Below are 26,938 nucleotides of genomic sequence, written 5' to 3'. Positions count from 1 at the left end.
GATTGATCACTGCAGATCACTCATTTCCAGTTATCCACTATCAAGTGCCGTTGCTCTCTGTACCACCTCAAGCGTCCCTTGACACTGACCACTGAAATTTGTCCCTTATGAGGAGCTGCTCGACTATTGTCCTCCATTATTTTCACGCGGAACGCACAGAAATTGTCCTATGTGGACAGCTGGTAGTATTCTGGAACCCATGGGTGATTCCTTCTGCCGACTTCTTGCGAGTATTTTATGACCACCCTCCACAGTTGCGACGATCCCAGTCCATCAGAACCTGAGGCCTGCCTGGTCTCGGTTTAGTTGTGGACGTTCCTTCGCGTTTCTACTTGACAGTCACATTACTAACAGTCGACCTGGCCAACTTTAGAAGGATGGAAATGTCCCTGATGGATGTGATACCCAAGTGACATGCAATGTCTAGTCCACGTTCGAAGTCACTGACCTCTCCTGGCGGACCCATTCCGCTGTTACTTCTTGTCTGCTGACAGCTTAGTGCTCGCCGCCTCCTTTTATTTTGGCACGTCCTCCACTCGTGACATTTACGGGTGAATTTACATGGGGATACCGAGATACTTTTGATCCAGAAGTACGGGAGACAGCACCACGGATATGATACACGAACTGGGGTGGCAGTTATTGAAACAAATACATTTTCGCTGCGGCCGGACTTTCTCATGAAATTTCAATCACTAGCTTTCTCCTCAGAGTGTGGAAACAAGTTGTTGGAGCCCTACATAGGGAGAAATGATCATCACAACAAAATAAATCAGAGCTCGCACGGAAAGATATACGTGTTCGTTTGTCTCGCGAGCTGTTCGAGAATGGAACAGTAAAGATCTAGCTTAAAGGTGATTCGATAAACCATTTGTCCAAGAACTTAATTGTGATTTGCAGAGTAATGATGTAGATGTAGATGCATATCAGATAGTGTACGTGAGCTGACTGTACGTCTATCAGAAATCGATTCCAGCCTGGATTCCGAAACGACAACGAAGAATCACAGAACTCTTAGAGAGCTTCCAATCGAACGCTGTAAAAAAATAAATAAATAAAAAAATTAGAAGATTTTCACAATGATGCATACGAAGTCCACAGGGAGATGATCTGAAATTGCTTTGATCCCGTTATGGGCTCCACATCCAGTCCCATAGAGTTGCCTTCCGAGTGATAGGTTCAATTTTGCGTAAACATTGTTACTCCCTTTTCTAAAAAAAAAAAAAAAAAAAAAAAAAAAAATGGCTCTGAGCACTACAGGACTAACATCTGAGGTCATCAGTCCCCTAGAACTTACAACTACTGAAACCTAACGACATCACACATACCCATGCCCAAGGCAGGATTCGAACCTGAGCCGTAGCGGTCGCGCGGTTCCAGACTGTAGCGCCTAGAACCGCTCGCCCACTTCGGCCAGCTTCCCTTTTCTGTTCTTCCCTCCACAACTGCAATTAGTGTTACCTGAACGAAATGCCACAGTTTTCTTATTTAAATCATTTGCACGATAATACAACGAAGAAAATTTACAGATGCGTCTTTCACAAACAGATAAGTGCGTGGACTGTCTGCGACATGGAACTAAATTATTATAACGGGGCCACGCTTGCGTAAGGCGTGTAAGTAGCTCCTCCGGACACCCGGGGCTCTCTCCAGTTCCGTGTGATATGGTGGCCAGGCAGGCAGTTGTTTTCCGACAGCCAATCAGCGCGACGCGACAGTCGGTGATAAGGCGGTGCGCGCCTCCCAGACCTCCCTGTGTGGCCGACCTCCCCGAACCGTGAGCAATAGAGCAGCCAGTGCGCCAGCAGGCACCGAGGCATACAGGCGCTACCCAACCATGTCTGTCGTACGAGTAACAGCGCGCGCCTTCTCCACGGCGAGATGTCTTCTCAAAGGTGCGTGAAGGCTTCATCTACTGCTTTTAGTGAGACATTTCCTACTATGATTCTCTCAGCACAGCCTAATTTAATTCGACTACATTCCATTTTCAATACTCTGTGTGGTATACGTTACTGCCGTGGTCTTCTGTCCTAATACTGTTTTGTTGCAGATCTCCACGCTAGTCGATCCGTGCAAGCCCACTGATCTCTACACAATTACCGCAACCTATACTCATAAGAACCTGCTTACTATACTCAATAGTAACTATCTCTCTATAATTCGCACCCAGTTGAAACCTCTTCATTACCAACTTAGCCATTCGGGAATGGCATCAGGCTGTATTTGTGAACCGTTCCCTTTCTTTAATCAAAATGTGCCACGAACTTCTTTTCATCCCAATTCCATTTCGTATCTCCTCATCAGTTATCTGATCTACGCATCTAATCTTCACTATTCTCCGGGAACACCATGTTCCAGAAACTTTCATTCCCCTCTTCTCTACACTGTTTAGCCGGCCAGGGTGGCCAAGCGGTTAAAGGCACTACAGTCTGGAACCGCGTGACCGCTACGGTCGCAGGTTCGAATCCTGCCTCGGGCATGGATGTGTGTGATGTCCTTAGGTTAGTTAGGTTTAAGTAGTTCTAAGTTCTAGTGGACTGATGACCTTCGAAGTTAAATCCCATAGTGCTCAGAGCCATTTGAACCATTTTTCTACACTGTTTATCCCACACATTTCGCTTCCCTACAATGTCTTCAGAAAATACTTCCTGACTATTAAGAGTATATTTGATGTTAGAAACTTTGTCTTTTTCAGAAATATCTTTCTTGCTGTACCCAGTCTGCATTTTATTACTCTCCACTTTGGCCATCATCAGGTACTTTGCTCACCAAATAGCAAATCTCGTCCTCTATTTTTAATGCATCATTTCCTAATCTAATTCTCTCAGCATCGCCTGATTTAATTTGACTTCATTCCATTACCCTACTTTTACTTTCGTTGATGTCCGTCTTATAGCCTCTTTTCAAGACACTGCACATTTCATTCAACTGCACTTCCAAGTCCTTTGAGATCTCTGAGAGAATATTACCGTGTCGTTCGCATACTTCAAAGTTCTCTTTCTTTTTTTTCCCTGAACTAGTTCCCTGTCCGTCTTCCCCTTGATTTCCTACATAGCATGCTCCAAGTTCAAACTGAAAATGCCGGTGATAGGACACAGCCCTGTCTCACTCCATTCTGAACTACTGCCCTTCTTTCATATCCGACTATAACACTTATAATCTGGTTTCTGTACAAGATGTAGATAAACTTTCGCTGACTGTATTGCATCCCTGCTACCTTCAGCTTTTCAACCAGTGCTTTCCAGTCAATATCGTCAAAAGATTTGTCTATAAATACTGTAAACGTTAGTTTCTCTTTCTTTAACCTAACGTCTAAGATAAGTCATAGGATCAGTACTGCCTCGCGTTTTTCCAACATTTCTCCGAAAATAAGAGCGATATTCCCGAGCTTGGCTTCTACCCTTCTTTGCATTCTTCTGTAAATAATTCGCGTCAGTACTTTGCAACCATGACTTATTATTCTGATGGTTTGGTAACTGTAATTGTATCAAAAAGTCAACAAGATATTTCAGCCATTCCAATTGTTTGACACACTGTAGTGATGGGTCGTGTACACCTTTTCGCTTCCTTGTCACGGTAGCAGAAGCACAAACTTCAGACGCTTATTGAACCCTCATAGGTATAAAACTGATCATTCTCCTAAATCAGTGTTACAACTCTGCTTCTGCTAAATTACCTCACATTTCGTATATTAAAAATTAATGTTGATTTCAGGAAACTACAAACGTATCGCGGAAATATTTCGTATTTCTTCCTAAAGGAGAAAACGGCCAGCAACCTGTTCTGATATTAATAAAACTTGAAGAATGTTTCTAAGTGCTATAAAATAGGAAGTCTTCAGTGCACTTTGCTTCAACAACGTTACGGAGCTCTTCGTAAAATGTGCAGGGCAAACTGTACGTCCTGTTGTGTTTTGTTCTTCTCATCTCAATCTTTACCTCGCAATGAGCTTGGCTAAAACAATCTCTTGTTATCCATCTCCTCGTTGCCTTCTTCCTCCCTTGCACTTGTGCTACGGTGGTGCAGGATATCCTGTTTGCTGTGAACACTTTCCAATTTTGAATAATGCTGTGTTATTTCTGTGGTCGTATGTAATTATTACCGCCGCGCCGTTTGTTAGACACAACATAGGAAGAAACGTCGTGAACATTATCCACCTTGCGAATCGTGTACATGTCTTCTTGTATGTTTTCCACGACTTAACTGTTTATGAGACTTTTTTTACCAAACGTTGTTAATTCCGCTTGAGGATTGCAGCCAAGTCTCGCTCGCCTCCCTGTCTCGGAAACCGTCGCATTGCTACGCTTGTGAGCACAACAGTCGTTCTATATCAAAGACTTGTGCAATGTAGAATGTTTTAAGTTACCTCTAACTTACATTATTGCAAACCTTTTGACATACAATCTCCGTTTCCAGATACTGTTGTGCTAACTCCGATTTCGAGTTGAAGGTAATCCGACGAGGAACATAATACAGTTTCTTCGTTTCTATTCTGTTCTACAATCTCACGTGTGAAAATATGGTCTTGGCAGACGAGATATTAATTAGCAAGTACTTCTACCTACCTCTGGAGTATCTGTCGAGAATGGAAAAAGAAAAGGGTTACGGATGTGTCAGAAAAACCATTTCGGTATTGCCTGGAGTGTTGTAGAAAAACTGCAATAATAACAATTCAAGATACAGGCAATTATACCTCAATTCCGCAATTTTCGGCCAAGGATATTTCGTTTCGAAGTCTTTACGCACAAAGACAGTAATCACAAGACCTTATCGTTTCCAAGACTTATTCCAATTCCTGAAGTCGCTATTATGACGCCTGAAACGTGAACTTCCGTCGGAAGCTGTCTTGATGAGAGTGATGATCAACGTAACTTTCAAGTCGACAACTACTTTGTACACTCGTACCTGTTAGTTATGCCGTATTATTATTATTGTATTATTATTACTGTGTTTTTAGAACATTCTGTATGATGGCTCCTGTTCTGTCTCGAGCGGAGTGTTTATGTTTTGTTATGTAGATCTCTGCGGTGAGTGGTCGTGATTGTAGTACCGCGTTTTTCGTATCGACGGTTGCAGGGAGAGGGCCAGAAGCGATGCCAGCGTTTAGTCCGCTCTACTCGAGTAGTGGCACTCTGACCGATAGGCCAAACGCTACAGGAAATCAGACGGTCGGATGACTGAACATTTCGTTGCTCAGTGCGTCGAAACAGCAGAGACAAGTGTGTGCGACCTGTCCGCTCTACTCGGCAAAGTCCACTGTGCAGGGAGTGACCTGACTGCGCGTGCGCACTGCAGCGCTCAGTTGTTATTACAGGATTTTATTACGTATTTGTCTCACCGAGAAGTTTCTATAATAAAATAAACTCCATTATTCTTTCTTGTTGACGTTTTCAAAGCAGAAAAATTTACGAACAAGTATATTTCAAGAAGGGTCTGAATATGGCAAAAAGGAGGGACATGCCGATCAACATCGCATTGTGTACAGCATTAAACTGATTAATTTCATTTTTTATTCTTGTTGCACACGTAGCTTCTTTTCCAAGTAGGCTTTCTTTTATTGAGGGTTCAACAGCGCTTGGAAAGTGACTTCCTCCAAGTCGTCATGGATTTTCCTCGCCTGATCGACTCATTTAGTAATTTCCTTTTTTCGGGGTTATTTCTTTAAAATCTCACGAATGAGGCTGAGCTGGAATTCGGCGATTCGAGTACTGATTCAGAAACATACCTATAACGTAACAAGGGAATTTGGTGCGCATATGTCTGAGGTACAGAAAAAGGTTTTCTTACCATTTTACTGTTTGGCGAAAACATTCCTCTTAGCTAAGTAAGATACAGTGGGCGCTATTCGTCCACTACACTCATAGTCTCGTTTTACCCAACGGAAATTTTGGTTTCAGTTTTTACGAAATTGGTTTGGCAGTCCATTTTCCTACATAATGTAAGTTCAGCTGTATAGATGTGGTTAACAGACATGACTGCCTTTTGTTATAACATGTCACAAATATTTACTGAGGCGACTTCTAAACATATAATTCCGACGTTAGCACTCTTTACTCGATCAGCTACCGTCGCATACACAGTCAAGCGAAAAATTTTCGACACTGGATCCATAAAAAATTAAAAAAAACGTTAAGACGGTAGTTTTACTGCTTCAGGTGTGTTGCATAGTCTCACGCTTGAGTAAAGAGCTCAGACCGTTCGGAACTGTCAGGAAAGACCTACTGTGGGGTGGTATTCATCTCGCGCTTGACATTGGCATGAATGTAGTTTCCTTTCGCAAAGCGTTGGCAATTCATGTGAATTTCTGTACTTTGTCGTTTTGTAATAGGTTCTTATGTAACACCAAGTCTCGTAAGCTACGATGAGTTTTTTCCAGAAAAGAAGTCTACGTTTTGCATTTCAGTCAAATCGGGCAAATGCGCACTCGTCGTTCGTTTATTTCGGGAGTCAGGGTGTACGGGACAAAGTTTACACACATTTTTCTTTCAGAACGTTTTGAAGAACGTCTTGAACACGTTATTTAGAGACGTTGCTCCATTGTGAATTGTGACACAACGACGCTAACACCTTACTGGTCGCACGTCCACTGCTTACAAGGGAACCTCCCCATCGCACCCCCCTCAGATTTAGTTATAAGTTGGCGCAGTGGATAGGCCTTGAAAAACTGAACACAAATCAATCGAGAAAAGAGGAAGAAGTTGTGTGGAACTATGAAAGAAATAAGCAAAATATACAAACTTACTAGTCCACGTGCAAGATAGGCAACATCAAGGATAGTGTGAACGCCGGAGCGCCGTGGTCTCGTGGTTAGCGTGAGCGGCTACGGAACGAATAGTACTTGGTTCAAGCCTTCCCTCGCGTACAGAGTTCACTTTTTTTATTTTCGCAAAGTTATGATCTGTCCGTTCATTCACTGACGTCTCTGTTCACTGTGATAAGTTTAGTGTCTGTGTTTTGCGACCGCACCGCAAAACCGTGCGATTAGTAGACGAAAGGACGTGCCTCTCCAATGGGAACCGAAAACATTTGATCGCAATGTCATAGGTCAATCGATTCCTCCACAGGAAAACACGTCTGATATATTCTATACGACACTGGTGACGGCATGTGCGTCACATGACAGGAATATGTTGTCGGCCCACCTAACTTGTACACTTGGGGAATGGGTAAAAAGATTCTTCTACCTTGCCCGATTTAGATTTTCTGGTGGATGTGATAATCACTCCCAAAAAGTGATGAAAACATAAAGAGTTTGTCACATAAACTGCAACAAATGAATGCAACAGTTTCACAGCCGCACAGTTTTCCCTGTGCTCTGTCAACACATATGTTTTTAACGTTTTCAAATTTTTCCGTTTAGGTGTAGCGTCCCCATACTACGGAGCAGTTACCTCCCATCGGACGGTCGGACGGACAGATAATAATTGTCTGGAAATAAAAAAATTAAAATTTTTCCTTGAAAGAAGACTTGAACGAAGTACCTCTCGTTCCTCAGCTGCTCACGCTAACCATGAGACCACGGCGCTCCTGTGCTCGCATAGTCCTTAATGTTGCTTATCTTGCACATGAACTCCTCAGTTTGTATATTTTGCTTATTTTTTTTCATAGTTCCACACAACTTCTTCCTGTTTTCTCGATTGATCTGTGTTCAGTTTTTCAAGGCCTATCCGCTGTGCCAACTTATAACTAAATCTGAGGGGGGTGCGATGGGGAGGTTCCCTTGTTAGCATTGCCTGCGCACAACCGACTGGTCGAGCGCGCATCTGTTATTCACAGTTGTTAGTTCAATCTGTCACCATAGTTACTGCGCGGACATCGCTTATAAGCCAGAAAAAAAATCAGTCTCGGAACTTTTTGCACAGACGGTGTACACACGTTGCTACCGCTAGAGGCACGCGGGTTGTGCACGGATATACAGGGTGTATCAAAAAGAATCATCCGATTTGGCACGTCTATATTTCTGAAACTAATGAACATATGCAAGTTCTTTTTCATAGCTTTTCCTAGGTGTCCAATATGCCCCCCTTAAGGTGCACGGCGTATGTCAATGCGGTATTCAAATTGTTCCTACACTGCAGCGAGCATGTCTTGAGTTACAGCTTCCACAACTGCTGTATGCGATGTCTCAGTTCATTCACTGTTGTTGTTAACGGAGGCTCATAAACAGAGTGTTTTATAAAACCCCACAAGGAATAATCACAGACAGTCAGGTCCGGCGACCTTGGAGGCCAGTAATGTAAGGCTGAATCATTTGGTCCAGTGCGACCGATCCATCTTTTAGTAATCCTTCGGTTTAAAAATTTCCGAACTTCCAGATGCCAGTGTTACTATCTGGCGGGGACCATATAAAACTCGAGAGTTTGCTCTTCCCAACAGTACGTTGTTCACGCACGTATCTCAAATACCATAATAGTTATGACCTTTTTAAATCGGATGATTCATTTTGATACACCGTGTATAAATAGCTGGCAGTTAAAGCGTTGAACAGCGTTACTTATAATCATTCCAAGAGGTGTTACTGAGTGGCATACGATTTAATACAGAATAATGACGCGCAGTCGGCTGACGGTGAATGCAACCACTTCTTGTCTCCCCGACAGTCCAAAAATTGTGGTGCAAATTTCATGTACCTTCTGGTTTAGAAACGGTTAGCTCGTGTCTACGAGTGGCGACCTCGGTAAGCAGAAGGCTTGTGGCGACTTGGTGTGGAATTTCTCTATAGCCTATGTTGATTTTTGTTCCAAGTTGTTCCTGTTTGCGCTGTAGCAAAACGGAGATATAAAGACAGCCAATATTGTTTCATTCGTATGTCGCAGAAGCAATGAAGACAGCGAACGAAATATGCCGAAGGGCAATAAGTGGCAAGGGAATATTTACCAATGGTAAGTTTCGTAGACGTCATAGACCTGTTGACCGAAAGGAAGCAAAAATAATAAGACTTCATGAATGGAAAGGGCATCACACTTGGTGCGTATTTAAAACAAGCTTAGACGAATATGATGAAGAATGGCAGAAACAGGTTGTATAAAATCGAACTGGAGAATAAATAGTAGAAGGGAACGTGATATAATTATCGTATCTAGGAAATAATATTTCGCACGACGACAGAGGCGGGTGTAAGAATACGATTCGTACAGATGGAGATAGTTTTCTTTCAGCAACAGCTTGACTGGTACCGAATACTGACACGGATCTGAGAAATAGGTTCCTGCGAGTGTATATCTGGACCACAGCCTTGTACGGAAATGAAACCCAGAGAAGAGGAAACTGGGAACATGTGGAAATTTTATGCAAGAGAAAGGTATCAAAAATGAACTGAGCTGATGAGGTAAGTAATAGAGACCTACGAGAGAGAATCAGCCAGGAAAATGAGTCTAAGAAAATCTATTACCCTAACAAGGTACAGATGACTGAGGCATCTGCTAAGATATATAGCACTAGTATTATCACTGGAACAAGCAGTAGAACAGAAAATTGCGTGGGCAGAGAAAAAGAGTGGAATATGTGAAACGTATTAAAAAAGATACTGGTTGCGATGACTACGTAGAAATTATCAGCAGGACAGCACATGCACTGCCTGACAAAAAATGAAGTACCAAGAAGACATGGTCCGACGTCAATGCACATTTACGCAAGCTGCCTAAAGGTGTGTGGCGGACGATACTTCTGGTATCACTAACTGATCGTCCTTACCCTGTTCCGCTCGAAATGCCGCATGGGCGGAATGATTGTCAATAAACCTTTGTATTATCTCCAATTTTTTCTTCGCTGTCATTTGAGGGGAACAATATGTTGTCCGACTCTTCTCGGAAAATTTCCTCTCGAAATTTCAATAATAAACCTCTCTTTGATGCAGAATGCCTCTCTTGTAACGTCTGCCACTGGTGTTTGTTGAGTATCTCTGTAGCGCTGTCGCGTGGACTAAACGATCCCGTGACGAAACGCACCGCTCTTCGCTGTCTCTCCTATCTGACGAGGATCTCATATTGATGAACTGTACTCAAGAATTGGTCGAACGAGCGCCTTATAAAAGTCTCTCCTTTTGTGGAAGAGTTACATTTCCTTAAGATTCTTCCTACGACTCTCAGCTGGTTTGATGCTGCCCGCCACGAGTTCCTCTCCCGTCTCCAGTGCCAACCTTTTCATCTCAGAGTAGAACATTCAACCTGCGTCTTCATATATTTGCTGGATGTATTCCAGTCTCTTAGCCTCTACAGCTCCCTCTAGTACCATGGATGCTATACCCTGATGTCTTAATACATACCATATAATCCTGTCCCTTCTTCTTCTTCTTCTTAGTCTTTTCCATGTCTTCCTTTCCTCGCCGATTCTGCGCAGAATCTCCTCATATCTTACCTTATGAGTCCGCCTAATTTTCAACATTCTTTTGTAGCAAGACATCTAAAACGCATAGATTCTCTTCTGTTTCGGTTTTCACACAGTTCATGTTTAACTACCACATAATTCTGTGCTCCAAAAGTACAATCTCAGAAATTTCTTCCTCAAATTACGGCCTATGTTCGATGCTAGTAGATCTCTCTCGGCCAGGAATGCTATTTTTGCCAGAGCTAGTCTGCTTTTGATATCCTCCTTGCTCCGTCTGGCGTTGGTTATTTTGCTGCCTAGGTAGTAGAATTCCTTAACATCATCTAAATCATGACCGTCAATCCTGATGTTAAGTTTGTCACTGTTCTCATTTCTGCTATTTCTCATTACTTTCATCCTTCTTCGATTTACTCTCAATCCATATTCCGTTTCGTTAGGCTGTTCATTCCATTCAGCAGATCATGTAATTCTCATTGACTTTGACTGACGATAGCAATGTCATCAGCAAGTCGTACCACTGATATCCTATCACACTTTGAATTTTAATTCCATTCCTGAACCTTTCTTTTATTTCCATCATTGCTTTTATGTGGTAATTCCACGTAAGGTCGCTCTGTATACTTACTCCTACATATTTTACGGTAGATACTTTTTCCAGCAATTTGTCATCAATAATGTAGTTGTACAGCAGTAGACTTCTTTTCACATGTATGCGCAATATGTTACGTTTATTCACAATTATAGTGAACTGCCAGATCCTGCACCATTCATCAGTCCTCTGAGGTTATTCTGCAAATCGATATTGCTTCTGGCGCTGCTACTTTCCTATAGTCAACCCCATCATCTGTAAACAGTCTTAAAGAGCTTCCAGCACTTTCTGCTGTATCATTTATATATACTATAAACAGCGGCAGTCCTTTCACATTGCCTTTGAGTACCACCGAAATTATCTTTACATCTCTCGATGTAGTTCCGTCAAGGGTGACGTGCTGAATTCAACCCCTAGTAAAACTTCAATCAGTCGCAAATCTGGTACGATACTCGATAAGCTCCTAGTTTTTTCACTAACTGGCTGTATGGGACGCTGTCAAACGTAAATTCACACATGTTCACGGCACTGGAGGGTATTTAAATGCAGTTGGAATCCTGTGTGAGAGGTATAACGGCCACCAGAGTGCAAAAGTGTTGTTACCAGGTCTGGTTGGTATATAAACGGCGTCACATAGGTCGTTTCTCATTAAAGCAATCATGGAATAAATTTGCTTAGTACATCTTTCGCGCTTTTGTTAGGCTACGTATCCAGTGCACCTCGACTTAAATTTAGTTAGGACCATCCTGAATCCTGTGGTTTCTTCTTTCCCTTCCCTTCTTGCAAATTCGAATATGGTGTTTCCACTGCTTGTGGGACGAATATCGATCTCTGGTTCGTTTGTGCGCTTCAAATACATAGTTCCGGAGTGTGCCACGCGGACAGAATACATGCTTGTTTTTCATTTTCCTTTCTAGACTACACACGAGTTTACTTCTGGATATGGCGTCAAATTCCTGAAATAAGTGTCGAGCAATTTTTATTACCATCTTTATTTCATTCATTGGTCATCATTTTTTGGTTGCCAGTATTGACGAATACTTCTTCCAATTCTGTAAAATTTCATTCTCTTACTTGTGGATAGTAAATAAACATCGGTTGGAACTACTGTAGTTAATTTCATTCCCACTTTCATACTTAATCAACTGAGTTCTTACCTCATCTGTTGAGATTATTCTGCAGACGAAGCGAAAACGTAATTCTGCAATTCAATATGATTCACAGAAGATCTGTTGATGCATTTGTGCGTCTTGTAGCCAGCTTCCACCAGTCTTCTTGAGTTTTGGTCATGCATCAGGAAGGGAATCGGAGCTTCTGATGTTGTGTGGAATACATGGCATGACGTTTCACAGTTATTAGGACACTCTACTACGTAGATCATATTAACAGAATCTTCCGTCGGTTCTTGGTAGAACAACATTATAATAATAAATGAAAAGCACCAGTTTGCTTTTGTTCTGCAATATTATTTTTATTGCTAACCGGTTTTCGGCTTACAAGGCCATCTTCAGGCATTTACTGAGTATTATCACCAAAGAAGTTAAATGTTAGCAGACAACACTGGAAGAGAAGTAACACATCTAGAGTGAAGTAGAAACATACAGTGAGTAACATCTTTGCAATGAAATAGTAAAAACTGAACAGTACATAAATAACAATGGAGTTGACAGGAAAACATTTAGCACAATATAAGAATAACATGCCTACATAACAGTATCTATTGATAAACAAAACTATTGAAATAAGATAAACTTAGTACTAGGCAAGGCTGCATCAAGAGGTATGAAACATGGAGAGTGATACACAACCAATTAAAAAAGAAGAGACAGTTGTCAATGTAAATACAGAATACACGAAGAACTTAAGCTATATCAATACGATAAACAGAAATTAATAAATGCAGGAAAATTGAGGTGTTTGAGGGAACCTACAGTTTGAGAGTGTGGTGGTACTGCATTTTAACATTAACTTTATAATCAAAGCAGTGGCTGTATACCAGTTTACATTAAATAAATGAGCAAAGTAAAATATGAACAGTATTTGATGAGACAACTACAAGGGGAGTTAAACATGGACAGTAATACAAGTACAAGTTAAAAGCAAACCCCTAACTATTGAAACTACAGCATATGTGGAATACAAAGACAACTGCAACAAATAAAACAACTTAATGACTACAGGAAAATGGGAATATGTAGGAAGAGAGGGTGTGGGAAGTAATGAACAACAAAGATGATTATATGAAGTTTAGGAGAGGGGAAGTGTTGAGTTGTGTCTGGTCATTTAGGATGAGATCTGGACTGTGAGCAAAATGTTTGTTAATTTCCAGGGCTTCCAGCAGGTTGAGTTTATGGCCTTTGTTTGCTAAGTGAAGTACATGGGACACTGGCTGGTAGTTGTGACCCTCACTCAGTACATGCTCAGCAAATGAAGAGTCTGAATTCTGCAACCTCCAGCTGCGTTCATGTTCAGCCAGCCTAGTTGATATGTCTCTGCCTGACTGACCAATGTAAAATTTGTCACAATCAGAACAGATGATTTTGTATACCCCACTGTTGGCTAATAACTGGATCTTATCTTTGCTATTAAAAACACACTGGGCTGTAGTGTTCCTGACATAGTAGGAAACCCTATACTTGCAGGATTTCAGTGCTTTGGCTATAGTCTGTGATACCTTACCTAGAAATGGTAGAGTACACCATTTCTTGCAGACAGTGGATGGGGAAGCAGGTGGGGCATAGAGGAGGGGTATAATTTTCCGTTTTTGTTTCCTGTGCAAGATGTGGTCAATAAGAACTGGATTGTAGCCATTGGCTGAGGCAATAAATTTTATTGTATCTAACTCTGCTTTAAAATCATCTCTGGACATGGGGATGGATATGAGACGGTGTACCATTGAGTGGAAAGCTGCATGTTTGTGAGCTATGGGGTGTTGTGAGCAAGAAGGTATTACTGTGTCTGTAGTTGTTGTTTTTCTGTAAATTTTGAAACAATGTGTGTGTGTACTGATGTCAATGGTGAGATCTAAGAAGTTTATGGATTTGTTGCCAATTTCCATAGTGAACTGGATATTTTTATGTTGACCGTTTAGGTTTTTCAAGAATGTGTTGAGTTGTCTTGTAGTACCAGTCCACATACACAGGACATCATCTACATATCTAAACCAGTATTTGATGTTTGCACTCAAAGGTTCTGTTTTTAGAAAATTTTGTTCAAAATGGTCCATAAATATTTCAGCCAACAGTGGACTAAGAGGGGAACCCATAGCTTAGCTATGAAAAACCTAAACGGTCAACATAAAAATATCCAGTTCACTATGGAAATTGGCAACAAATCCATAAACTTCTTAGATCTCACCATTGACATCAGTACACACACACATTGTTTCAAAATTTACAGAAAAACAACAACTACAGACACAGTAATACCTTCTTGCTCACAAAACCCCATAGCTCACAAACATGCAGCTTTCCACTCAATGGTACACCGTCTCATATCCATCCCCATGTCCAGAGATGATTTTAAAGCAGAGTTAGATACAATAAAATTTATTGCCTCAGCCAATGGCTACAATCCAGTTCTTATTGACCACATCTTGCACAGGAAACAAAAACGGAAAATTATACCCCTCCTCTATGCCCCACCTGCTCCCCCATCCACTGTCTGCAAGAAATGGTGTACTCTACCATTTCTAGGTAAGGTATCACAGACTATAGCCAAAGCACTGAAATCCTGCAAGTATAGGGTTTCCTACTATGTCAGGAACACTACAGCCCAGTGTGTTTTTAATAGCAAAGATAAGATCCAGTTATTAGCCAACAGTGGGGTATACAAAATCACCTGTTCTGATTGTGACAAATTTTACATTGGTCAGTCAGGCAGAGACATATCAACTAGGCTGGCTGAACATGAACGCAGCTGGAGGTTGCAGAATTCAAACTCTGCATTTGCTGAGCATGTACTGAGTGAGGGTCACAACTACCAGCCAGTGTCCCATGTACTTCACTTAGCAAACAAAGGCCATAAACTCAACCTGCTGGAAGCCCTGGAAATTAACAAACATCTTGCTCACAGTCCAGATCTCATCCTAAATGACCAGACACAACTCAACACTTCCCCTCTCCTAAACTTCATATAATCATCTTTGTTGTTCATTACTTCCCACACCCTCTCTTCCTACATATTCCCATTTTCCTGTAGTCATTAAGTTGTTTTATTTGTTGCAGTTGTCTTTGTATTCCACATATGCTGTAGTTTCAATAGTTAGGGGTTTGCTTTTAACTTGTACTTGTATTACTGTCCATGTTTAACTCCCCTTGTAGTTGTCTCATCAAATACTGTTCATATTTTACTTTGCTCATTTATTTAATGTAAACTGGTATACAGCCACTGCTTTGATTATAAAGTTAATGTTAAAATGCAGTACCACCACACTCTCAAACTGTAGGTTCCCTCAAACACCTCAATTTTCCTGCATTTATTAATTTCTGTTTATCGTATTGATATAGCTTAAGTTCTTCGTGTATTCTGTATTTACATTGACAACTGTCTCTTCTTTTTTAATTGGTTGTGTATCACTCTCCATGTTTCATACCTCTTGATGCAGCCTTGCCTAGTACTAAGTTTATCTTATTTCAATAGTTTTGTTTATCAATAGATACCGTTATGTAGGCATGTTATTCTTATATTGTGCTAAATGTTTTCCTGTCAACTCCATTGTTATTTATGTACTGTTCAGTTTTTACTATTTCATTGCAAAGATGTTACTCACTGTATGTTTCTACTTCACTCTAGATGTGTTACTTCTCTTCCAGTGTTGTCTGCTAACATTTAACTTCTTTGGTGATAATACTCAGTAAATGCCTGAAGATGGCCTTGTAAGCCGAAAACCGGTTAGCAATAAAAATAATATTGCAGAACAAAAGCAAACTGGTGCTTTTCATTTATTATTACTAGGTAGATGTCTGTAATTCGGTGGGTTCATGACTGTATACTATCATCCATCTTCATTTTTTATGATGCAGGAGAAAAACATAAAATTGTACTAGAAATATATACCGGCATCTATGGATAGACTTAGGAACAAAACAGGTCACGGTTAAACATCACAGTTCTTTGGATAGACAGATTTGATACCGGATCGTTGTGGTTTTCCTATAGATTCGCGGAGTTCTGGATCCATTATGAATAAAACAGTCGCACAGAGTAGCCAGCTGACGATGAACTCCCAAAGACAAGTCCCATTCTGCGGGCACTTGTGCCATCTTTTGCCTCTCTGGTACTTGATCTGTCTTCATAGCCGCCACCAGCACCTGCCTTCACTAGTGTCAAGATTCCCAAACAGATACCGTGGGGTTTCCGAAGCCTACGATAAGGAGCTACTGTCTCATCCTCTAAGTTAATGGACTGCATTTATTTTGTTATCGTGAAGACGAGCTGTAGCACTTAAAAGCCTCTTATCTCCAATCGGGTGTCATCATAACGAAAATATACCGATAATAGCCACTAGGAGTTGTCCACTGTTCTGATATCCATCGAGTGTCCTCAAGTGGCCACTGTGCTACTAAATGGGTGTGCTAAATTTGTCGGTTACGTGGGGCAGTGGATAATGAAAAACCATATGTTCTTTACGATATCGTTTATTATGTCACAATATTTCATTGAGATAGAGCAACGTTGCGCAATTCCATTCCCTCTACGTAATGGGGGTCATTTTGTGCTTTCAAGAGCCACAGAAATCAATGCTGATGCGTCTACCTAAACTGTTATACAGAAATATCGCTTTTAGGACATTTTGAAGGCCTTCCATATGGGTTCACATAAATGCTCTAAGTTGTTGTTTGTGTTATCACACCTACGTTTCGCTCTTCTTGTGATGTTTAAAGCAACTCTTTCATTGCGTTGGGAAGGTGTCGAAATACACTTCCAAATTTATATTTAATAAATTCAGTTTTCTGTCCCTGAATTAAAAAAGATGCAAATGTTTGTAACATTTGGTAACTTGAGAAACCACTTACCATATTCAGTGGAACGATAATATTAATTAGCAGACACTAAAGAAATTAGGGACGACATTAACTTGGTTCCTACGAGACATATTGTATCTCTATCACGACATGTGAATCTGGCGTAAAGTATGACGAAACTGACAGAAAATATTAATCAGATTTTTTTTTTGGTTGTTTAGCTGTGGAACTGAAAAAATAGAGAAATGTAAAGCTCGACATACCACCAAAATCCCTCATGTCCGATTTGCTCTACTCCCAATGGCCATGCTGTGTCCATACTGAAGGAAATTTAATGAAGAACTGTTCTTCTGTGTAAAGCAGGTTACTCAACAAGTAAGTTGCAAGTTTTCTAACAAGTGAGTTGATCGCACTATTTCCCTTCTGTGGCTCCAGCCGGTGGATCTCACGTCACTGTCTTTTTCCGAGAAGTTTCTCTGAAGTATGAATCTGTCGCCTCAGAGTGAATATGTTGGACAAATTGAGACCACTGCTAGCCATGTTGCTCAAATAAAATTATTACCTACTTCTTCTATCACACTTCCGATTTAGAACTTAGGTTTCTTTTTTTTTTAATATTATGGGACTTAACTGCTTAACTGCTAAGGTCATCAGTCCCTAAGCTTACACACAGTCCATGACTGCAGCGCCCAAGACCGCTCGGCTAATCCCGCGCGCGCAATAGAACTTAGTCTGTGTTATTAATAAAATATACGACTGTCACTGCGCACAATTCCTTCTTATATAGGATGTGTCAGGAGGGAAGGTACATGTTTTGAGGTGTAATTTTGTTGGCCAATTTGAGGTAGTTTCCCGTCTCGTTAGACCGAAAGTATCCTGTATCAAATTGTCCGTCTTAGCCTCCTCTGCACTACTGTGGTACGTTGTAAACAATGAAAATGACTGAATAATACAGAAAATAAACAGCAATGTGCATTAAAGGTGTTTTGTCTCTGAAACCATTTGGAATAGGGCATGTACGATTTTTGTTCAGAATCATTAGTACTGTCACTCCTCAAAGCAGGTACCTTTCCTCCTGACTTGCCCTGTGTTACACTGTCTGACAAAAAATTGCAGCGGTCAGAAGCGGCCGAGGAAATGAAACCGAACTTCACGGGATGAGACGATATGTGATGTAATTTCAGCGATTGAAAAGTCGAGACAAATTTACAAAGAACTCGGCAGTATGAGCCCACTTATCAGTATGACGTTGCAGCCCCCGCCCCTTCCGACCTGAATGCATGAGCTGATTCGGTAGGGAAGAGTGTCATAAAGCCGTACGTATCCGTTCCCGAGGCAAGCTGTTGTAATGGTCCTTGGTATCCTGCATGCTATCACTGGGATGAATTTGAATCCTAGCTGGCCACTGTACCTCAACGTCGCGCAGACTGTTCATAGAGACACGTGGCATTTGTGAACGAGTGTTGTCGTGTTGAAAAATGGCATCACGTTGCTGTCATATCAGTGATAACACACGAAGAAGCAGGATGTCTGTGATGTACCGTTGCGGCGTCATAGTTTCCTCAATCAATTGCAACCGTGACCTGACGTTATACCCCACGGCTCCCCACACCTACACGCCTACAGTGACACGGCCGTGCCTCTTCAAACATTGGAAGAAAGAGGCCTCCCTCCAGATGGTCGCCATACTCACCAATGACGGTCACACGGGGAGGTGTGGAAGCGCGATTCCTTTGAACACAATGCGACGCCACTGATCAGCAATCCAGGCTTGTCTGTCACGGCACCACCTCAAACAAAGCCGTTTGTGTTGACGGCTCCTGACACACCGGACGGTAATTCCCTAATCTAGCTGCTGGTAGTCTTCGACCAATTCTGTGGAATGATGCAGAATGTTGCAGGGAGTCTACCACTTGTTCTTGGATTACAGGAACAGACGTGAAGGGGTTACCAATGTGCTCGGTGCACAATATGGCAATCCTCGTCTGTGGTGGTCAGACATGGTCGGCTGGATCCTTGGCGCCGAGTATGCCCGCCCCTCACATTCCCATACAGTCTAACTTCGGGCTCCAGTCTCAGGGCAGAGCGGAGTTCAATAGTAACAACGGCAGCTCATCGTTTGTACACAGATTGTATGCATAGCTTAGTTTAGTGTTATTCTCATGTGCTTCTGAGTAAAAGTGAACAGTAGATGTTTATGTAGCTGTTTTTAGTACTGCTATTTATATTTTTGTAAAAGCTTGTGTATTTTTAGATCGTTTGTGTTGAGTGAGTTCAACATCTTGGGTTAATGTTACATTACTTGTGGCATAGACAAAACCTGATTAAAGGTGGACAGAGAGTGAGCCTGTTGCGTACAGATGCAGGGGGAGTTGACCACTGACGGAAACAACTGGAACCTGTGTTGGACACGGTCGACAGGCTTCAGACTGCTGCCCTGTCTTGCGTCCCTCAAGGCACCTGGAACGATTGCTTAGGCACCTCTCCTCTAGAGCCTATAGCGTCGTCTGTGAGCCCTGATGACGCTGCGTCTTGCGATTCGGAAGTCTCGACTAGGTGACGTTTACCTGACGACGATTGGCGAACAGTGGCTATGTCGCAAGTATCGGGGCGTAAAGTGAAAGTGGGTACTGGCCGCACGACCATCCCTTACGTCTTGGAAACAGGTTTGGGGTATTACTTGCTGCTGAAAGTATAAGGGACAGTGAAATGAAAACGAGACAGATAGAAAAAAGTAAGTAAGTGTTTATTATTTCAAAAGTAATCGCCGTAATTTTTAATACATTTTTCCCACTGTGAGACAAAACGGTCAAAGCCTTCAAGAAAATAATGATTGCAGTTGCTTACGGAACCGTGATTGTACTCAGGCGCACACCTTTTCGTCCGAAGCAAATCGATGACCATGAATGCCTTTCTTTGGAGCTCCAAGAATATGGAGATCACATGAGGAGAGATCGGGACTGTATAAAGGATGTGTAAGAGCTAAACAGCGAAACTTCTTCAGTGTAGTCGAAACAGCCTTGCAACACGTGGATCCACCGTGATACGATTTCAATATTTTCCCATACTCTTATTAATTTCGTTGAAGGGGAAGGGCTAAACAAGCAAAAGACAATTGTACCTACTACCTACAATGTACTTAACTGAGAGAGAGAATAGTTTTTGAGATTTGCACTTATTATTTCGCTGTTCGACCTGCAACGTTCAGATCCATCAGAATACTTTACATGTTCACTACTCCAACAGATTTTCACACTGGCTTATAACACGCCACGAACTAGAAGCACAACACTAATGGAATCTTTTAGAACGGTTTTGAGATTTCTCGACAAATGACTCGGTGTACACTTGATGCTAGTCAGTATCGGTTACATGTCTTAGATTTCTTCAAGCTGATACTGAACTGATACGTCTGAAATTATTTTTTCCCCTAAAGACATTGGGAGGTGGGTGGGTGGGGATGGGGGGGGAGGATGGTAAGGGGGTCAACTGCGAGTCCCTAGCCCTCGCTGATACGACCTAACTTCCGCGCGAGCCGTACAGCGGTTTACAGTACAGATTCACATTTGGGACGAGCAGGATTCAAATCACTATTCGAGCGTTCAGATTTAGGTTTTCCGTGCTTTCCATATATCGCTTAAAACGAATACCGGAATGGTTTCTTTGGAAAAACACATAGCCGATATCCTTTCTCACACTTATCCAGTCCATGTTTTTGCTCTCGGGTTGTTGACGGTATGTTAAACACAGCTTTTCATTTCTTTTTTTTCGTCTCTTAATGAAACTGACATTAACGGGACTTCAAAATCTAGAAAAATGAAACCCATGACCCACAATTTTTCCAATCTTGATTTGTTGCCAAGAAGGTTTTTGATGTGTAATGGGGAGTCAATATCAGGTCCTACCAAATCTAATGCTCCCATTGTTAGTTTCAGTGAAGAAGTTATGTATGTGATTTCTGTGTTGAAATAGGACACCACATTGCTAAGGTTGAGTGAGCTCGATTTTACAAAAATGGGGCGATTGCCATGATTTGAATCCGCTCGAACACACTTGCAGCCACATGACCACAGTAAAGGAAGACAAGCCATATTGCAAAAAATCACAGCTGAATTCAAAGCTAGACAACAAAATAGATGAACACCCACGCTATATAGACCCGCCTCTTCGCTGCGGAGGTACAGAAGCCACTGCCCCATGGCTGTGTCTCTAGTCACCACGAATTGTAGAGCGTAGTGATTAGCATGGGCGCCGGAACAGTAATATTAAATGCTTGAATCAGTATGCTGTATCCGTTGAGAAACTCAGATGGGAAGGCATGAAAATCAATATAAAAAAAAAACCGCAACCCACTTTTGGGTAGAGCTCCATTCATATAGGTGATGGCTTCATTGTTGTGTGGAGGTAATTTAGAGCTAAAAATAGTGTAGTCGTATAGCAACTTTGGCAGATTCAGCCGCGTAATTGGAAAAGTTGTGCAAGTGACTGTAATGGGTGTGTGCGTGATGTGGCGTGGTGTGGTGTCACGCTTGTGTGGGATGATAATGTGAGAAGGGAGAGGGTGTAAGGCGGCGCTGCATGCAGCCCACTCCTCTCGAAGAGCACCGATGTGGCAGCTGAGCTCTCTGTCCCCATCAGACGGATGATGTGACACTCCCTCAGTTCGTGAGACACTGCGGAGAGGTTTGGACTTTAATCTAAGACTGGTGATCAGGAACAATACGCCACCAGTCCTCCTCCGCTTTGCTGTAAAGGCAAAGGGGAAGCAGATAACAACACGCGGCGTACCCAGGCGGTAACCTGTTCAACTAATGACCACACCCACATTGCTTCGCTGATCCGATGAGAACCGGTGTATTCAATGAGACAAGGCTGTTGGCATTATTTGCAGCTGATGGTACAGGTGGGTAATTGACACAGTCCACCTGCTTATTCATCAAGGTAGTTCACGAGGGCCGATTTGCGAACACTTTTCCACACGACATGCCGTTTTGCGCCCCACCTCTCAGACATTAGCGGCCTTTCCTTGCCCTTTTGGCATGACCTTTAGAAATAAATCTAAATGTCGTGATCGTCAAAACAGGTTCTTCTTTCTTTTAGAATAATACTACATAGATATTCCTCTGTAACAGAAATAAATTTCTGAATATTATTCCAGTGCTAAATATCAAAAGCGAAAATTCAATTGCATGCAGAGTAATTTCCGAGAGCCTTAAAAGCATTTAGTGAAAGCAGAATGAACGCTGTACTTCTTTAGCTTCAACAAAAATGTACTATCTACTAAAGTGAGTGAAACAACTGAGCTGTCTGAATGTACCGGGTGATCAAAAAGTCAATATAAATTTGAAAACTTAATGAACCACGGTATAATGTAGATAGAGAGATACAAATTGACACACATGCTTGAAATGACACGGGATTTTATTAGAACAAAAAAAATAAAGTTCACAAAATGTCCGACAGATGGCGCTGGACAGCAAAACGTCAGTGACTGCGCATGACAATCGTGTATAAAAGAAGCTGTAATGAGAGAGAGAATCAGATGCGCCAGCAGTCGCATCATGGTGACGTTACCTGAAAAGGCGCTTTTAGTGAAGCTGTATTATCAGATTGGGGAATGTGCTAGTTAAGCGTTACGATCCTATCGCCATAGGAAGGGGATTCGAACGGGTAAAGGTCCGTTGACAAATGCAGCTGTGGCGAGAATGATTTCGAAGTTCGAAGCCACGGGTTGTTTAGACGATAGACCCCGTAGTGGCCGACCGAGCACAAGGCGTAATGCTGCTGAGACAGTTCAGGAAGAAATGGAGACTAGCGGGTTCGTCTATGCACGGGGAAGTCAGCGCTCGTGCAGTCGCACGTCGCACCGGCATTCCATGCACTACTGTTTGGTTGGCACTGAGGCGTACCCTCCGATGCTATCCGTACAAAATCCATCGGCATCATGAACTGTTACCTGGCGATTTAGTGAAGCGGAGGGCATTTGCGGTGTGGGCGTTTCAAAAGATGCCGGAAGATGACGATTGGTTGAGTAACGTGTTGTGGACCGACGAAGCTCATTTCACGCTCCGAGGGTCTGTCAACGCCCACAACTGCAGAATTTGGGTTACCTAAAATCCTAGAACTCTCGTGGAAACTCCATTGCACGACGAGAAAGTCACGGTATGGGTTGGATTTACCACATCTACCGTTATCGGGCCTTTTATCTTCGAGGAAATGCGTGATTCTGTTTTTTTAACTGCTACCGTTACGGGTGAGAGGTACGCCGATATGTTACAGAATCGCATCATCCCCAGCTTGGCTGATAAACATCTGCTGGAACGTACGATGTTTATGCAGGATGACGCTCCACCCCATATTGCTAGACGCGTGAAAGATCTCTTGCGCGCGTCGTTTGGTGGTGATCGTGTACTCAGCCGCCACTTTCGTCATGCTTGGTCTCCCAGGTCCCCAGACCTCAGTCCGTGCGATTATTGGCTTTGGGGTTACCTGAAGTCGCAAGTATATCGTGATCGACCGACATCTCTAGGGATGCTGAAAGACAACATCCGACGCCAATGCCTCACCATAACTCCGGACATGCTTTACAGTGCTGATCACAACATTATTCCTCGACTACAGCTATTGTTGAGGAATTATAGTGGACATATTGAGCATTTCCTGTAAAGAACATCATCTTTGCTTTGTCTTACTTTGTTATGGTAATTATTGCTATTCTGATCAGATGAAGCGCTATCCGTCGAACATTTTTGAACTTTTGTATTTTTTTGGTTCTAATAAAACCCCATGTCATTCCAAGCATGTGTGTCAATTTGTACCTCTCTGTCTACATTATTCCGCGATTTATTCAGTTTTCAAATTTATACTGACTTTTTGATCACCCGGTATGTGAAGAAACGGCATCCCATTTTTCCTCAAGAGGCGAAACCAGAGAAGGTAGCGATTTTGGCCGCAGGGGTCTGGAGGGAGGTCGACATTGTAACTCATCCTGAAAGTCTTCCATTGGGGTCACGTTGGGACAAGCCAGCCCGTTTTAGGAATGTTATTGTCCACAAACCATTGCTTCACAAATGCTGCTTTGTGACAGGGTACATTGTCATGGTAATACAGTCATCGTCTTTGAATTTACCCTCTACTGTACACAGTATACAACATTGTAAAATCTGTGCATATCGTTCTGCTTTTATCGTTTCTTTAGGCGCAATAAGGGGACCACACCTTAACCACGGAAAACACTGTAACACCGTATCTACTATACCTCACCGTTGGCACCAAACGTGATGGCAGGTAACGTTCTCCAGCCTTTCGCCAAAATCAAACCCTCCATCGGTTTACCATCGGATTGTCTCATCACTCAAAATCAATCGTTTCCAGTCATTCACTATCCAGTGACGTCACCAATTACACCACCTCCAGCATCGTTTACCAGCGAGTTCAAAGATGTAGGGCTTATGCGAAGCCGCTTGCCATTGCGCACAGCCATCGTGCTAGCTGTACTCTTGGCAGCACTCTGGAAATTTCGAGTATTCCCTTGCGCTGATTTCATGCAATTTTTTATAACCAACCTTCGCAATGCTCCATGCTCGTCAGTAAATGAGGTCTGCCCGTTCTTGGTTTAGTTGTAGTTGTTGCTTCGCATTTTCATTTTACACTGGATTTTCAGGTGACATCCAATCAGGGTTTCACGTTCGAAGTCAGTGAGCTCTGCTGACCGATTCATTGCGCTGTCACTGCTTCTCTGCTGACAACACAGCACTCCCTGCCTCCTTTTATACTGGCGGGCCCGCCTCTCGTGGCATTTAGTGGCCTAGTCTGCATTACATACGGGTATTGGGATACTTTTGATCACATAGTGTATCATGTTAATAGTCACGAGAGGACGTGACTTCAGCACAGTTGTGGGGATACACGACGAGAGCATCGTGTATCAGGGAAGATTTGGCTTTTCGAAAATCAAAGCTCAGCTCTCGGAATAGGTATTCGAGTGATGTCGAGCCCGCCAGTAAATAGCATAGGGTTGTGTTGGCCACTTTGTCTCCACCAACGCATTCACTGCCTAAATATAACTATGCAGAAGAGTACATGATCCCACTCTATGTGTTTCGAGTTTGCCTAGGCCGGTGTTGATGAATGGCTGTAGGGAGTAACTACACTCCTGGGAATTGAAATAAGAACACCGTGAATTCATTGTCCCAGGAAGGGGAAACTTTATTGACACATTCCTGGGGTCAGATACATCACATGATCACACTGACAGAACCACAGGCACATAGACACAGGCAACAGAGCATGCACAATGTCGGCACTAGTACAGTGTATATCCACCTTTCGCAGCAATGCAGGCTGCTATTCTCCCATGGAGACGATCGTAGAGATGCTGGATGTAGTCCTGTGGAACGGCTTGCCATGCCATTTCCACCTGGCGCCTCAGTTGGACCAGCGTTCGTGCTGGACGTGCAGACCGCGTGAGACGACGCTTCATCTAGTCCCAAACATGCTCAATGGGGGACAGATCCGGAGATCTTGCTGGCCAGGGTAGTTGACTTACACCTTCTAGAGCACGTTGGGTGGCACGGGATACATGCGGACGTGCATTGTCCTGTTGGAACAGCAAGTTCCCTTGCCGGTCTAGGAATGGTAGAACGATGGGTTCGATGACGGTTTGGATGTACCGTGCACTATTCAGTGTCCCCTCGACGATCACCAGTGGTGTACGGCCAGTGTAGGAGATCGCTCCCCACACCATGATGCCGGGTGTTGGCCCTGTGTGCCTCGGTCGTATGCAGTCCTGATTGTGGCGCTCACCTGCACGGCGCCAAACACGCATACGACCATCATTGGCACCAAGGCAGAAGCGACTCTCATCGCTGAAGACGACACGTCTCCATTCGTCCCTCCATTCACGCCTGTCGCGACACCACTGGAGGCGGGCTGCACGATGTTGGGGCGTGAGCGGAAGACGGCCTAACGGTGTGCGGGACCGTAGCCCAGCTTCATGGAGACGGTTGCGAATGGTCCTCGCCGATACCCCAGGAGCAACAGTGTCCCTAATTTGCTGGGAAGTGGCGGTGCGGTCCCCTACGGCACTGCGTAGGATCCTACGGTCTTGGCGTGCATCCGTGCGTCGCTGCGGTCCGGTCCCAGGTCGACGGGCACGTGCACCTTCCGCCGACCACTGGCGACAACATCGATGTACTGTGGAGACCTCACGCCCCACGTGTTGAGCAATTCGGCGGTACGTCCACCCGGCCTCCCGCATGCCCACTATACGCCCTCGCTCAAAGTCCGTCAACTGCACATACGGTTCACGTCCACGCTGTCGCGGCATGCTACCAGTGTTAAAGACTGCGATGGAGCTCCGTATGCCACGGCAAACTGGCTGACACTGACGGCGGCGGTGCACAAATGCTGCGCAGCTAGCGCCATTCGACGGCCAACACCGCGGTTCCTGGTGTGTCCGCTGTGCCGTGCGTGTGATCATTGCTTGTACAGCCCTCTCGCAGTGTCCGGAGCAAGTATGGTGCGTCTGACACACCGGTGTCAATGTGTTCTTTTTTCCATTTCCAGGAGTGTATAATTGATGATGTGAGGGTAATTTCTCGTCACAGGTACACCAGGTGATTGTGTATTTGAAAATATATTGCTTACTCAGAGACCTACTGCACTACAAATGTCTGAAAATTAGAATGACGCCTGAATCATAACATATCGAGCAATTCAGAACTTTTTTCAGTATGGATTGTTCGGGTATTCGCCACCGCTGCTGGCGACGGTCCACTCCCACTCCCACCTAATGATTCCAGGGTCTTGCAAGGATCTCCGCTGCACTGAAAATGTGCTGAGCTATGCCTTCGTGCAGCCATTCTGCGCCGGATCTTTCGAAACCATTCTGCTGCTAATTTTTCGTGCGATCCTTTCCACGATGCTTATTCCATTCCAAAGCTAACGGTAAGCAATATACAGTGGAGTCATTGAAACTTCTCGGTTTTTACAGTCGTAGAATGTCAGGTTGCGCGCGCAGTACAAGAACCTAATGCTAAAAACGTATGCAAACCTG

The 26,938-nt window shown here is 43.1% G+C and overlaps 1 protein-coding gene across 1 annotated transcript in view; it reads left to right on the top strand.

Moving 5' to 3' along the window:
• The first annotated feature begins 1,754 nt into the window (after window positions 1-1,754).
• LOC124790944 (ornithine aminotransferase, mitochondrial) overlaps window positions 1,755-26,938 on the top strand; it is an 88,343-nt gene continuing 63,159 nt past the window's right edge. Inside the window, exon 1 of the mRNA XM_047257822.1 lies at window positions 1,755-1,895. Within this exon, the coding sequence (XP_047113778.1) occupies window positions 1,838-1,895 (58 nt within the window). The 5' untranslated portion in view covers window positions 1,755-1,837. The remainder of the gene's footprint in view (window positions 1,896-26,938) is intronic.

This window comes from Schistocerca piceifrons, chromosome 1 (assembly GCF_021461385.2).
Source record: "Schistocerca piceifrons isolate TAMUIC-IGC-003096 chromosome 1, iqSchPice1.1, whole genome shotgun sequence".
Classification (NCBI taxonomy): Eukaryota; Metazoa; Arthropoda; class Insecta; order Orthoptera; family Acrididae; genus Schistocerca; species Schistocerca piceifrons.
This window is presented reverse-complemented; position numbering and strand designations above follow the sequence as displayed.